General features: G+C 36.7%; 1 protein-coding gene across 2 annotated transcripts; it reads right to left on the reverse strand.

Moving 5' to 3' along the window:
* Positions 1-27: 27 nt before the first annotated feature.
* On the reverse strand, positions 28-15,191 carry LOC132792118 (neuropeptide-like 1). Of its 2 annotated transcripts, XM_060801359.1 has the most exons (6): positions 15,141-15,173; positions 14,829-15,070; positions 4,476-4,595; positions 3,684-4,368; positions 3,147-3,430; positions 28-1,612 (listed from the first exon to the last, which is right to left on the reverse strand). In XM_060801359.1, exons 2-6 carry the CDS (start codon positions 14,898-14,900, stop codon positions 1,265-1,267), a joined length of 1,509 nt encoding a protein of 502 aa, XP_060657342.1. In that variant the 5' UTR covers positions 14,901-15,070; positions 15,141-15,173; the 3' UTR covers positions 28-1,264. The 2 variants fall into 2 exon arrangements, with proteins under 2 accessions (XP_060657342.1, XP_060657343.1); XM_060801360.1 differs by lacking the exon at positions 3,147-3,430 and having other exon boundaries at positions 1,431-1,612; positions 14,829-15,191.
* Between the last annotated feature and the right edge of the window lie 970 nt (positions 15,192-16,161).

A 16,161-nucleotide genomic window follows, 5' to 3' on the forward strand; every position in this document is an offset into this window, starting at 1 on the left:
ATCCAGCCCGTTAAATAAATGAACAACATAATTCAGTAGTTTAGGAGCAAACTGATAATAAGTATGTATATATATATATTGTTTGTTAGTATTATTTTAGGTATTTCATATAATTTGTATATAGATATAACATCTTGTTAGGTGTGTACTATATTTTACAGCGCCATTTCGCGTTGAGCATCCTCTTGTTTTATGCAAAGATACATGTATAGATAAACGAAGTAAATATGTATATTATATATATATTTTAAAATATATATAATATAGATCTAAATACAGTATTTATTCTTTGTTTTCAGTTTTATTTTTTGCATTTGGAATACGTGAAATCGGAAATAAATATTTAAGTTAAATATTGACAACATCAGACTTATAATTACGCACATTGAATATGTTTTTTTATTTAGGATTTATATAATTGTTTCTCTTATTTTTTTGTGGTTATTTTTTGTTATATGACAAAGAAATGTTTAAAATGATTGAGTACATTTTTCTGCTCGATATCTTATTGTCAATTCAATTATTGTCTGTTTCGCTGAAATCTTCTCAAAGTTTCTTAATTATTGTCTTTGACGCAGTTTTTCTTCCAACATTCTCTTTCGTATATACGAGTACTAATATCATAACATACTTTCGTTCGTTATTCGACTTATAACGCTGGTACATTTTTATTGTCATTTTGAACTACACACGTATGTATAATGATAATAATAATAATGATAATAATTATAATAAAACAATCTGTAGGGAGTTGAAAATATTTCAAAAAGGATTCAAGCTAAACACTTTGTGTCCAAATAACGGCATTGGCACTAATTTGCAGTTGGGTTTTCGTTTCTGTTTTTTGGTTTTGTTTTAGGATTTTTATAGTTTCGATATGGTTTAGTTAAGTATTGATATTTAAACGTTCTTTTGCTTTGCACTGTGACATCAGTTACCCAGTTTACATTGATATTAAGATATACATAAATATTTATGGTACGCATCTATACGTATTGGGTGGCACCGAAACTACGCGCAAAGTTCATTTCAAATTTCACATTTGCTCTGTGTAGCCGCGAGTGCTGCAGGTGTGTGTGTGACGGTGACAAGAACTACTCGTAGTACATTGAAAATCGTAAGTCGTAAATCGTAAATCGTAAATCGAAAATCGAAAATACTCTATAATTAACCGTTAATAACCATTATCTTGTATGTGATATAATACTGTTTCGTTATTGTATAGTTCGATTATATAGTATTGTCTTAATAAATCTTGTTGTGTTTAGTATTCGTATTTGTCCATGGACTCACCGTTGCGTCGATAGACGCCTCGTTGCAGTGCTGTAATACGCGGCGGAGTGCCCCACGAGTGGAAGGGTGGATAAGATGGGGGACCGCGGGAGATGGCGGCCGGTCCACTGGGCAGCGAGTTTGTTGAGATGCTGCGCTGGCGTGCAGCAATCGCTGCCGATGAACTGGCTGACTCAATGGGATCCGCATAGATTTTGGACAGACGACCGCGTATGCCAGCACCGCTCCAGTTCATCATCGGTCGATTGGGTAGGAAACATCGTTTACAAACGGCTGCGATTGGTTGACGCAGTCGCTCGTGTTGGGGGTAGTACTCGACCTGCAGTTGCCAAACACACACATTTTGCATTAGTTTGAAGTCATTACACTTGCAAGTGTTTCAACAGATTATACAATAACTATGACTATGCAATGCAATACGCTTCTCTGAAATTTAAAAAACAACCTACGATTATGTGTTTTTACCAGAACACATGCAACTATTGTGAATGTTTCTATTCAATGTTCTGTCAGTCCTAGACACAGACATTTCATAAGACGACTTAAATTAAAGGTATAACACTGAAATTACAAAATAAATATTAATTCCAAACATGCCAATGAGTTTTCTGTTTGAGCAACATGCCAATGTTTAAAGTAATCATCAAACACCGCAGACAAAAGTAAAAAACAAACTTAAATGATACAGTAAATTTTGTAAACATAAACATCATTATTAAACAATACACACTGAAATTATTAATTTGGCTAAATTAGAGACCTGCGCGACTCTCGCTAAATTCAATCCCATAAAATATGAAATTCCTTTGTAAATCGCTCACAGCAAGAAATAAATTTGATAGCAGCTTAAAAGTATGCAACAGTATTTTGTACAAAACTTTCTGAGCACCACCCAAAAGTATGCTACGTATTTTACGTTGCCAGCGGCTACTGGGAACAGTTTAGTTGTTGCAACAACCCTCCTATTACACAAAAAGAACAGAATTTTTTTCAATTTGTATTAAATGCTTAATATAGCTTGGAGTAGCATAAAGCAACAACAAAACTGCAATAAAGTTTGAAGAATTAAATTGTTTAAGTGCTAAATTCGCTCGGATTAGCAATAAAATACATTTGAAAAAGCTCGCCAAAAACTTTTAAGCAGCAAATAAACTGCAGCCAAATGAAAGTTGTGAGCCGACAGCTAACAAAATGCCGGAAATTAGACGATTATCCCCATCTAAATTCGGGTGGAAAGTACTTATTTGGCAAAGCAGACGGAAAATCGAATTTCCGTTAGGCAATGTGACAATCTCTTTGAATATGAGCACAAATTGTACACAGCATTTGAATGTGTTGAAGGAAATGTGAACAAAAATTGGATTGTTATAGCAAATGAATGGCTTTTGTGCACATTTTGATGGATTTACTATCGATTGTTTAGCCCTGAAACTATGAAATCAATATTATTTTCACACACTTCGATATTAAACAAATCACATGCTTGAAAATACGTGTCTCCTTTATAAAAGCAAATCAACAGTCTGTATAGATGCAAGAGAAAGACAGAGAAGAAAAGAAGGTAGCAGTTGAACATGCTCCAACCTAAGAACAGATTATATATAGAATATAAGTAGACACGCGTGATAATTACATTCATTCTATCTGAAGTTTACGACAGGCGAAAGTCAACAGGCGGCTGATCTTGAGTGTGTTTTGAAGCAGGCCTTAACTCCAAAAATAAGAAAACAATAATACGAGATCCACATTCAAGACGCACACACGAAATGAAAACGATTGAACAACAACGAAATGAATGAGGGGAAATTATAAAATTATGCAGCACACATCGAACCATCGCCATTTACTCATACAAATTGCCTGGCACGTCCCGAGCGACTAAAGCGTCCCCTGGCGCCGTCGAAGCCACCTCCGGTGCTGCCGGTGGGGCTGCGCAGATAACGGTAACTGGGCAGAAAGCCAGATCGATATACGGCGCCAATGTGACGCTTCTGTGGCAACGCTGTCTGCTGCTCATGTTGCTCCTCCAGCTCCTCTGCAGCGGCAACGGCATCAGCATCAGCATCGTCCTCTGCATTGGCAACATCAGCATCATTGCCATGCTCAATGCCAAACAATTCGGGATCCTTCGAGGTGTCTATTTGTTGCGGTGATAGTTCGTGTCGAATAGGTTGTCGGTATATATATTTATATACATACAAACAGTGCAATAGAGAAAAATATAGCTAACTGGGTGCAAGGTGCTGGGTTGGTGCATCGGATTGCATCTTCGGCCTGCCGAAGAACTTCGTGTCTTGCAGATATTTTAGTAAGATTGTTAGCAATTCAGATTCGAAATCGGACTCTGCAAGACTATGAGCATAGTTTTTTAATTTGCAATCGCTACTCACCTAGGAAACGCTTCTCGGCACGTCGATAATCATTCCAATCGAGATCAGCGTAGCCAGCATAGCTAGGATACCACCAGTAGCTTTGCATGGCATCAGCATAGTCGGGAGCGGCAGCAGGCAATAGCATCTCCTCCTCGTCCCGCTTCTGCTGTGCTCCATGCACCGGGGATGACTTTAAAGCACCCAGATTACGTTTCTCGGCAGCGCTGCGTTGATTCTGATGCTGTTGCGAGTTGTAGCGTGCCACGGCGGCGACATTGCGTTTGGGTTGCTCCCGATGCGAAGTGGGTGCACTCTGGAGACGGGCCATGGTTGCCAGATTGCGTTTGCCAGCTCCGTTGGGCAGCTGGAAGTCACGTGCCAAGGTGCCCACATTACGTTTGCCGAAGCTCATCAGACCACCAGCTCGGGCCAGGGATCCAATGTAACGCTTCTGTTCGCTGGGCTCACCGGACTCGGCATCGGCATAATCATCTCCCGGCTCGGCCGTGGGCAGTTGTCCGTTCTTGGCCAATGTGGCAAGGCTACGCTTGGGTGCATTTAATAATCCCTGGGCAGCTAAGGCGGCAACCGAACGCTTATCCTCGTCCAAGTAGTCAGAGTAATCGCCCAATGGTTGCTCTTCGCCCACAGCCAGTTGACGTTCTCGCAGCAGATTCTTAAGTTGGTTACGTAAAGCGGATGCCTTCGGAAAAGGAATGGAAAGTGGGGAATAAAAATGGCAATTTCAATTTAAAGCCACAGCAGCTGCTGCCAGGGGCAGCAAATCCTTGGAACGGGCAGGTGACTTACGTGTAGCTGATACTCCGGGCTGGGATTCATGAGTTGATTTATTATCGACTCCATTTCGCAAGGCGATACATTGCCAATATCCTCTGTGGCATTTACGGCAAAAGCGCGTGGTTGCAATGCCTGAAATAATGTTGTTTGCGAGAAGAAGATTGAAGAAGAAAAGAACACAATGAAAAATACGCTCAAATCTCGTTGAAAACATTTCAATTAGCTATACGCGCGCTTTTTTCCTTGCTTGGCCTCTTCTTGGGTAATTCTTGGGATTCACTTAATTGCCACATTTATTTACGCTAAATTAAGTTCAAAATGTGTCGAAGTTTGGCGCATTTGCGCCTCGAATATTGGCTCTTTCCTTCACTCTAACAGCATAATTTATTGTTATCTTTGTTTCACTTTCGGGCACCACTTATCAGCAAACAGTATTTCGCATTTACTAAACTCTGCCAAACTGTTGCTATTTTTAGCATCTTTAAATATTTGAGAGTCCCATTTCAATTGAGCCTATTTATCCCTTATTCTTGAGACTAATGCTTCATAGCAACAGGCCAATAAGATCTCAAAAGACTCTTCACGTCTAACACATTGACTTGGCCAAACAGACGACGACAGCCACAGCTAAGCACATAATATTTTTTGGTTTTCATAGACTCACATGCTAGAGAAAACATTTTGCTAAGGAAAACTCACTTGTAGCGAAAGGATAATGCCCAAGAACAAGTCGCTAACGCATGAGAATGTCCTTCATCCGCCGGGTAGGCGTGAGTTTGCCTGTGTGCGATTGTGTGCATGTGTATGTGTGTGTGTGTGTGTGTATTGTGCGCTTCCTCAGAGGCAAAGACAAATCTTCCGTTTTTAATAACTCACCAGGGCGCGTGCAGGGCTGAGGATATGACTGAGGATGTGCTTGCCGGCGGCGTAAGCACCGTAAATCTCAAACAGAAATTGACAACTACTTATGTGCACTCATGTGTACATGTGAGTGCGATATGAGTGTGTGAGTGCGTGAGTGTGCGAATGTTTGTTGTTCTTTTAGCTTCGCCACAGTTGTTCTTGTTATTAAGCTTACTGACTGCATGTCAGAGCCTTATCGCTTATTAGCACTCCAAATAGTGCCCCCAAGGTGTTTACTAAGTCAACTGAATGATATCTATTAGCATTTGATTCACTGAATAGGTCTTAAAGCTTTCGCAGTTGGTGTAGCAACTTTTACGTTAACTAACCCATAGCTTTATATACGAAGAAGAAGATCTTGATATAGTTATTTTTACTGATGGCAAATGTGAAAGGCTTTCACGACTATACGCAGAAAGACAAATCGATTCGCTAACAATATAATATTTACAAAAGAAGGATTAAGATTCAACTTTCTAGGTGCACCCTTTATATATAGAATTGTGTATTTCATTAACCAGTTTGCTACAATAGCATTTCGAAGGCCCTATCTTGATTGTTTAATTTAGATGTCGATAGCATTTTCGTATTTAAATTGAATTGAATGAAAAATATATAACATATATATATATATATATATACAACATATATATATATATATATATATATATATATATATATATATATATATATATATATGTTGCTCAGCAACACTTTGAAACGCTCTTATAAACGGACTTTCAAATAATTACTTCAGAAATTAACTAAATTTAATCAGGTTGACTAGAATATTATATACTCAGGGATTTTGGTTAAATAATTGCTCAAAGTGAGTCAGTTTCATAATTTTAACTTGCTTTGTCCTTGTACGGATTCCCTACTTCATAAAGAAGTAAATGGATTTTGATTGTAACTGTAATCAGTTTTCAAACATTTAACAAAATATTCTTAATAACGTCTTACAATAACATTTCTACAATTTCTTGGAAATTATGCAATTTAATGTGACTTTAACTACTTGGTTGCTGCATACATTATTATTACAGCGCACCGCAACAATACAATTCCACTCAAATTGTTTATGGTTATTGAATTCCGCACTTTATTGCAAATTAATTTCCTCTTCACGAGTGTCAATAAGCCAATAACCAATGGCAACAACTTGTATAGTACATAGCCGAGTACATGTTCAAATTGAATTTCCTCTTGTTGATTTTGTTGTCCCATCCCGATGTGGAGCCCTTTCATCTTGTGGAGCGTATAAAAAATATTTGCACAATCATAAATGATTGCCATAGTCGTAAATTTGCACAGGAATACCATAAATCGCCACATGACAATGCTGAAAATGTGGCAAAATATTAGTGCATACTTTTCAGCGCACCCGTGATTTTTTGTCTTTGTGTTTATTCATGTGAACTGCGTAGATTGCAAAAACAAATAAGAGATAAACAAGAGCAACAACAAAGAGAACAACAGTGGCTGTGAAAGTGACATGCTCTGCTCTGTCTCTGCATTGTTCTGGAATCTCTCTGCACGCATAAAACTGTCAATTCATGCAAATGCGCGAAAAAAGCATGCAACAAAAATTTAATTTCAAAATTTATGCCTTGAAGATCTTGAAGCCCACATTTTCGCCCCTAAGAACACAGAACCTTAGTGACAGTCCTTCTCATTCCATTCTGACAGTCTCGACGCCCAAATAAACAAAGGCGCTATGAGGCAAAATAAAGCATTTACTATCAACCCAAACATTTTTGTACTATAAAATGAAGCGCAGAAGCCTTGACGAAATTCTTAAGGTTTCTGCACTTGTTCTTCTTTCGGGGAAGATAAGGAATTGTCACAAAAAAACTTGGCACGATGCTGCTCTGAATATATTAAATTTATGTGCAGCTGTCTAAAAACTTAGCGGATTAGTCTTTTCCGCCTGCTTGGATTAACACGACGTTTTAATTCATAGTTTCAGCTTTCTCTTTGCTACAAATAACCAATTTTCTAAAGTCGTTTTTCCTATTTATATCCTAGTTTACTATTACTTTTAATAAGCATAAAGTTTTGAAACAACGTATTTAAAATAATTTTCGAGATTTATAATTAATCAGAGGAAATCATATTAATAGTATGCTTTTTATTATAGACTTTAATTATCACTTTTACATTTACTTTCAAATCTATTTTAATGGAAAGTATTTTTATTTAAATGATTTTAAATGGTTTTCAAAACACTTGAGTTTTCATTAAATGTTGAAGAATGCGGCAATCAATTTGAATTTTTTTTTTTAAGAATAAACTTCTGGGTAAAGCGTGGTCAAAAATTACTATTTAATATTGTGCCTGCTAATTAAAATGACAGCGAATGGAAAGTGTAAAGTGGACAGGTGTCAAAAGCAGTAACGTCCGCATTCACCTGATAATGAATATCTCGCAGCGTAATAAAAAATTAATTAAAGTCCAATATAAAATGTCAATTAAATTTACCGTGAAGTGCAATGAAATGAAAGGCTGTCAGCGGGATATAACAATTGACTTTAATTTGTCCGAAGCGATTTATTTCATTTATATATATTATTGTTCACTAATTGGGTACGTCGCCTTTAACTAACCACTTTCATGCAATCCAACAGATTAATCATCTTTTGACCAAGATTTGTTGGTTTCTAACGAGCTTAACGACAGTCTGCTGTCGACTTCGCGTTCTCCTGATTACTCCCGTGCTCGCTATCATCTGGCTGCCTGTTGAGCCGCTTATGTCGCTTTGCTCCTGCCACAGGATACAAATTTTATTATCGTCAACGTCCGAGCTGGAATGTTTCCATTTGTTGTTGTTGCTTTTCTCGTTTACTTGGGATAATTTAATGACGCAGTTTGTTGCTATTTTCGTTTGGCTTTTCTTTTACTTAAATAAATATTGTGAGGTGGCATTAAAACTTAAGTGCTTTGGCCTCTCCAACATTGTTCTTCGTACTTTGCTCCGTATTGTGCGCCACAGCATCGCGTAGTCCAAAGTGAGCTCAGTGTTTCAGCAGTTTCTTTACAAGGGACTTAAGAAAAGGTTGCAAATTATGGCAGTAATTAATTTTACGCTATTTCTTTTGAAAACATATTTGCTGCTGTTGCTTGAAAATGCACAAAGAAATAATATTAACTGAATAAAAAAGGGCTTCTTCTTTGAACAAATTGCTTCAAATAGACTTTGCTCACGTTGCATAAATACTCTTTATGTTTAATAATACTGCGTAAGTCGAGACATGGTCCATTTCGGAGCAATCACATTAATTTGAATGTCTGTCTACTACAATTTGAAACCAAACGCGTCCATTAAGCAATTGTGCATGTCAGAGCATTATCTTTATATGGTGCACTACCCACACAATTGTAATTGTAATTACCCACGAGAATCCGCTCGATGTACCATTGTTACATGCCTTTATGGTAATGTGTGCCCAGAAATACCAACGTCCTTCACTGACATATAGAAATCTACACACCATGTGGACAATACACAAAGCGTTGGGGGAAGGCCAGCAATTACACACATTAGTAGAATAGAATGCCAGAAGTGGAAAGGCAACAAACAGTGACAGCATTTGCGTTAATGTTACTGAATGGAATTCAATCTGAAATCCTACGCACCACACAGAGCAAGTGGTGATTGATTGTGGCGATGATCCACTCGGAGTTAAAGCACAGCTGTTCCCTTAGCTGGTCTCTGCAAATACATTGATGTCCCTCTTTATACCAAATCAAAGGTCATCAATCAATAAAATGGGGCTCAAGCTGAAATTGCTTTTTCCTTTTTCGTATGCGTAATAAAGTTGTTAAGTCGCTGGTGAAATAACAACAGGTCGAATTTTATGCATATAAAAAACAGTTCCTTAGCTCGGATATACAATATCTTTAATCATTGACCTTTGTCAAATAAAGCAAATGAAGTTGAATACATTTATGAAAGTATTAAATAAATAATATTGTAACTGAAACCCTAACTTAATGTGCACTTTAATCTTTCCACGATTTAAAGCCGAATATTGCTAATGAAATGCACACGTGGCGTATACGTATTTTATCGCAACGCCGAAATGTTGGCAACAGCATTTTTACATCCATTGCCACATAACAAAGGCCATAACAACAAATGCCAGCCAGGACCGTAAAAGCAACAAATGTTTTTTGTGTGCTGCATAGACATGATAAGAGGCGGAGCTTCCTCCTTTCCCCCTTTGCACCACTTTTTTTCGTTGATACTTGTTCTGTATAATTTGAATGCGAGGGCGTTCGTTGCTGGTATTTTAATAAAAATGTTAAGTCAAAGCCAGCTCAAAAACATGACGTCATATTGATATCTCGATATAATACTTTTTTAATATACTTTGACAACAGAAATCCGTGTTTTTATTGAATTGCATAATATTGAGCTCATCTGTTTCTGATTTCAAACATATTACATTCTTAGAAGAGCATAAATAAAGGAAAATATTATATTTCAAACAGCAGTCAGTTTATCAGAACGCTTTCTGAACTATGCGTTGAAGTTAGTTGAGAAATGTTATACAGCGTTTTTGCTACTACTATTAGTTCACTTCATAGTTTGTTAGTTGCTTACCTCGTAGCATTCGCACTGCAAATGGTGCGAGAAAGTAATAAACATGTAAATTGTAATCGATTTTGTGTCAAAAACTAAAATCCATTATTTTCGATTTTATGTTCGAACAGCGCAGCAACAGATAATTTGATTTTGGATTTTAATTCAGATTCAATTTTAGCTTAGCATAAATGAAACTATATGTAGGTTATTAAATTTGACATCTATTTATTTTCATCCTATTCAACAAGTTTGACTGTCATTGCTTAAAATAAAAATAAAATCAAGTGCAATTATGACTTCTTTTTATTACTTGCAACAATACAAATCATTTAAAGTTTGAATCGAAAAAAGTTCAATGACAATCATCCAAAATACATTAGATTGTTTTATAAAAAGAAACTTAATTAAAGGTAATATTTACCAATCATTGAATGTACGAAACCTGCGTACCCCAAAACTTTTCATAAAGTTTCTAGACAGTTCCCCCCAAGTTAAGCAACAATTGTTTGGCCAATGTCTGGTTGATGCGGTTCGATAAGTAACCAAGCTTCAAGTTCAGTTTTCATCTGAGCAAATACAAATACAAATACAATTGCTGTGCGGGAGGCGCGTGTATGGGGAAATTCTTATTCAGGTGTGAATTCTCAATTACGCGCAGCTTACAGTTGTCTTCCCAGTTGGCGCTTGAATTCCGCTTTGTTATTTATGGCTCAAGACAACGGCAACAACAACGGCATGAAAAGTCTCACATACATACTTGCAGTCATAAAGTTGAGAGTGTTCGAGTGTTCAAGAGTCTATGTGGGTGCCTGATGTTTGCCCAAGATAATGAATATTTGCTAGCACTCAGCGTACACATATATGCTCACCATTTGCATTTTCATGAATGTTGATTATTTTTATAACATTTTGCTTGCCTTGGTTAACGTTGCGTGTGAGCAACATTCAGTATTTAATGAGACGCAATGATACGATATCATAGCGCAGAGTACAGCCTAGTTCCCATATCGATCTACTGTCTAATTCGATTTGCATTCCGCATGCAGCCGCCATGATTGTTATACAGTCGTCATAAGTGCCTGCAACATTCATGACGCAGAATCACAGCATAACACTGCACGCTTCAGTTACATCAGACAGAACAGACGGCAAGTCAATCCGAATACATGTGCATGGCGTTGTCTTTGTCTTTGTTCGCTTATCAGCGCATTCTTCACACACACACAAGACGGATGTGCATCCTCGCCAAGCGTCGAACAGTAAAGGATTTAATAAGCGTCAGTTGGCATACGCGCCAGTATATGTTGAGCAACATGCGCGCATTGCAATTAACTTGACGTAGTTGCTGCTGTCAGCAGCAGCATTTGAATTGATACACATATCGCCTGCAGTGCTTTGATTTGCGTCAGCAAATCTTGATGTACAACTATAGTGTGTGCGATATTACTAATTATAAATCAATCCATTGCACAAAGAATTGAATACTATATTTTAAGTGCCGAACATAAGCTGAAGGATATTGCATAACCTTTGAACTTATTCAAAAGTATTTAAATTACTTATATAGTAAGTACTAAAGCTAAAGTCAAGTGTGACTCTACCCTCTACCCATTTTTAATAAAACAAGTAAGAATGCTACAGACGAGTGCGCTCGACTGTGATATACCCGCTACCCATTTTGCATAAAAGCAAAACACTGCGGTATTATTCCTAAAATATATCGAATTAATACACCGCAAAAATACTGAATCAAACCAAAGGCTATGACGTATAGTGATATAGTATTACATTGAAAGTACACCATAGAGTTCAAAATGTACCAGATTGTCAGCCGATGCAAGACAGTTTTGCCTATACAAAAGTATTTCTTTAATTATTTCTATAATTTTTATCTGATCGAAATCAAATTTACAGAAACCAGAAGAAAAAATGTATTATATGTATCAACAATTGCGAATCATGATTGAACTCTTGTTATCCGACTTTTATCGATTTGCGGGGCGAAAGTGAAGGTGGCAAGATTTTGAAACAAACTTGATCAGCGTGCAAACATAACAAGTGCTGTGGATCTTGGTGTTCATACGGACGGATAGTTGGACAGATATAAAAAAGTTATTAGTAAAGTAAATTAACCCAAAATTTTTGTGGTTATTCTTTGATTATTTTTTCAAATTGTTCACTTAAAGATTACGCTTGCTTTTCGCTTTTATTTCAAAATATTTAATCTTACAAATGTAAAGATATACATTTTCCATCCACATATTTACACCGTTTGCAGAAAACTGACCTCCGCACAAATAGAGATAGATACCTAATTGATTAAAGTAATCAATCAACTGAAAGTACTGTTTACTCTCGTTATGAATGTATTTACCACCATAGCAACAACCTTAACTAAGACAGTTTGATAAACACTTTATACCACTGCTAAACAACTTTAATTACGCGCCAGCTAACCGCAATTAAGCTTCTTTGCCGAAGCTTCCTTCTTCTACTTTTCCTTCCCTTTATTAGTCCTGTCACTTGAGCTGTTTCTAAGTACTTCTCCTTCAGTTTTGTTCGTCCTATTCCTTTGTTGTGGAAGCTGTAGTTTTAGCAACATCTGTGTAATTTAATGCAATATCAAAACGCTTGAGTCGCTTCATTCCGAGTAATAAGTTTCAGCTGGAATAATGTGGCACATGAATTTGAAGACTGCAAAACTTTAATTAAGCCGAAAGCAAAAATGTGCAACAAGCAATTTGCGAGAAAAACAAAACTCAGATTTGGAATGTTATTTTTCAAGCACAATTTTAATTTCACCCTCAGTCACGCATTTATGACGGACAGCTGTCTAGAGGTTTCACACGGAAAAAAGGATTTGGACAGGGACACAGACACGGACACGGACAGGTCACAGGACCGCAGGCAGCCGCTGACAAATGCCAACAAATGTCAGCAGGCAACAATAGAAAATGTTGAACTTACCCCATAAATTGTTCAATGTTGAACTGCAGTATGAAAAAAAACAAGCATGAAACTTGCAAAGAAGTTAGTCGACTATGAAATACTTGTTACATAAATCAGGAGTTTTTAACGAATTCATTTTTAAGCAAACCACAGTAGAGATAGAATGTCTATTCACTAGAATATTGATTGAGATAGATGGACTGTTAATCAAGAACCAAAGTAAATATGCATTTCCGTTTTGATTGAGATATTGCATACCCAGTATAATAAATACTGAAAAGAGTAAAAAACAAAGTGCACTCTGGGCCAGTTGCACGTGGCGCTTGGACCAAGAGCAACTCGTCGTGTTGAGAATGGCAATGGACCAGTTTGTGGCCGGTGCAACCATGGTAGCCACAATGGCAACTGTTGCAGCACTTCCTGCGCCCCGGGGAGGCGTGACAGCAACATAAATTACTGCACAGCGAAGGCGTTTGCTGAGTGCAACTGAAATATTGCAGACAATTCAGTTCGCCGTTAGCTGAACAGCTGTAGTAGCTGTAAGTCAAGTGCATTCTAAGTAAGTGCTTACTGTACTTGGGAGCTCACTCAAGTGCCACCCATTGTTAGTTAACATTTTAATTTTGTAATTGTGTGGGAAAACTTGCACTGACTAACAACAGGAATGTGTGGCAAGCCAAATGCCTGCATTTATGTGATTAGATTGTGTCATTAATTATAAAAGAGTTATAAACATGAGTTATAAAGAGTTATAAACATGACAGACAAAAAAAAGAATATTTTATTAACTAAATTAACATGTATGCAGAAGTTTAATTTAATAATTGCAATGGATGAGCTAGGCTACTGCTTCCGATAAATTTTGTAATGTATCAATTGCTTATTAAGAAACATGTAAAGACAAAGTGAAATACAAATTTAATCACAATACTTTACATCTCATCGTCGTATGACTATAGAAATTTTTAAGTTCATTGCAATAATAAATATGGCTATTGCTTTGATAAAATATCTATAGTGTTTAAATATTTTCCTAGTCACAATTATGAATTAAAAATGTTGAGTTGAGATGTATAAAATCTCTTCGTAGTATTTCTAATTACATTTTGTTGGTCTGGGAAGGATCTAACTTAAATTAAATATGATCCAAAAATTTGTCATTTTGTGAAATATAACATACAAATTTAATTACAAAACTTTAATTTTTTTTTATTATATTACGTAATACAACATTTTTGTATGCTCACGTTTTTTAAGACTTCTATTTAATAAACTATATAATTTGTAATTCATTTTTTTCTTTTGAATTTATAATACATTGAAGTTTTTTCGTTTTTAATGTCATAATTTTTATGTGGGATTTATTTGAGATTTACTGAAAGTGTATTTTAACACAAATATTACTCAATTCCTAAATAACAGAATATAATTTTGCAATTAATTAATTTTCGGATTTATATATATTTTAAAAATCTTATTCATTTAAATATTTTTGTAATATACTTTTGCAGCTCAATGAACGCCTACGCAGTTTTCATTTTTAGAATGACAAACAATTTGTACACAAAATAAGACAAAAAACCTTTTTGCTCTGGTTACTTTTGCTGATCCCTTGGCAAATTCAATTGAAATCCGCATTTATTTAAATACATAATGGTATACGCGAGTACGATAAAAAAACTGGTTGACGATTTTGCAGGAAATTTACGCCTCGACGCACACACGTCCATGTCCATTTGCTAGGACAGATAAACAAACGCACACACAAATAGAACAACGAAACATTAGAAGAGACAGCACGAGGACCAGAAGAAAAGCCCTGCTGAAGTTGCGTGATAACTGGGCACCGCGGTAATATGAAATTGAAAATATAATCCCTGCCTAACGGTACCCCCTTGCATCCTGTATGTCCCCCATCGACTTACAGCATTGAGTAGCATTGAGAGCAGCAGCAGCAGCCACTTGCTCCTCTGTGCAGTTTTGTGCACGGCCTGCATTGTCCTGGTTGTGATGGAAAGTGCTCCTCGTTGACAGCTAAGGCCGAATTAATTTGTTTTTTTTTTTTTGGGTTTTATTAGCGACGCGGCAAGACGCGACGTGAACGTTGAGCGTTGAACAAGTGGAAGAAGAGACGACTTGGAACACTCTTGCAAGTCAAAATGAACGCCTAAAAGTATGCAACGGTGAATTCAATTGTGCACAATCACTCTCAAACTGTTTGTAACTTAAAAACGGACAGCGTCTCAGCTGAGTGTCAGCTTAGCTCCGAACACGTACGCAAGCAAGTCTTTCGTTTGACTGTATCCTGCACGCAGGACACGCTGCTATTTATACTGGCCCATTGTCGAACACGAACCGAACCGAACACAATGCCCGGATAAACTGAGAACGTTCGGCACCTCGAATTACTCTCTCGGGTCGTAACGAGAGTTGCAAAGTTCCACAATCGGCATCTGTTGCTAGTTGGCAAGCGGCTTGCAGGCTTGCTCCGGCAGCTCCTCCTTCTGGCTGTGTGCTGCTTATGTAGGTAATGACGTCATAGCAGCTCGCTTTCAAAGTGTAACTTGTTGGCATATTGAGGGCAAGCATGCAGCACAGTGGCAACAACATAGCTTTGCAAAAGTATAAACCCAAGTTGCACAAAGCAACCCAAATATATAGCTGAAGCTTACCCTATACTCATAGGAGATTCACGACAATATAGTAAACCCCTTTTGCATTACATTCCGTTAAATCGTAATTCAAAACATATTTTACATTTTCACATTATATTTTCCATTTTGACCAACTGTGCGAGTGACTCTTTGCCTTCGGTTAAAGAGAGTTAAATGTCAATTCTCTTGCGTGCCTATTTATCCATATGCCAAGGCTCTCTAAGGACCCGTTTGTTATCCAGTCAGTTACAGCACTTGCGCAACGCTTAGCACTCAATTAAATGAGAAATGTGATTTTTCAAAAGCATTGATATACCGCCAAGCTTCCTCCATTTTTAATTAGGCAGTCATAAAATTTTCTCCAAATTATATGTGACACTTTTCTACTGGATTTAAATTCCAAATCGAAATTCAATATTGTATTCCCATGTGCAATGAAAGTCAAAATAATTTAAGTATTTTAAAATTAATTAAGTTTTAATATTGATTTGCGAATCTTTTAAATAATTATATATATATATATATATTATTTCAAGAATATCTTAAAATTCCCTTTGATTAATATTTTGTCCTCATATTTTTCTTTCGATTAATTTTAAATATA

The sequence above is a fragment of the Drosophila nasuta genome, chromosome 3 (assembly GCF_023558535.2).
Source record: "Drosophila nasuta strain 15112-1781.00 chromosome 3, ASM2355853v1, whole genome shotgun sequence".
Lineage (NCBI taxonomy): Eukaryota > Metazoa > Arthropoda > Insecta > Diptera > Drosophilidae > Drosophila > Drosophila nasuta.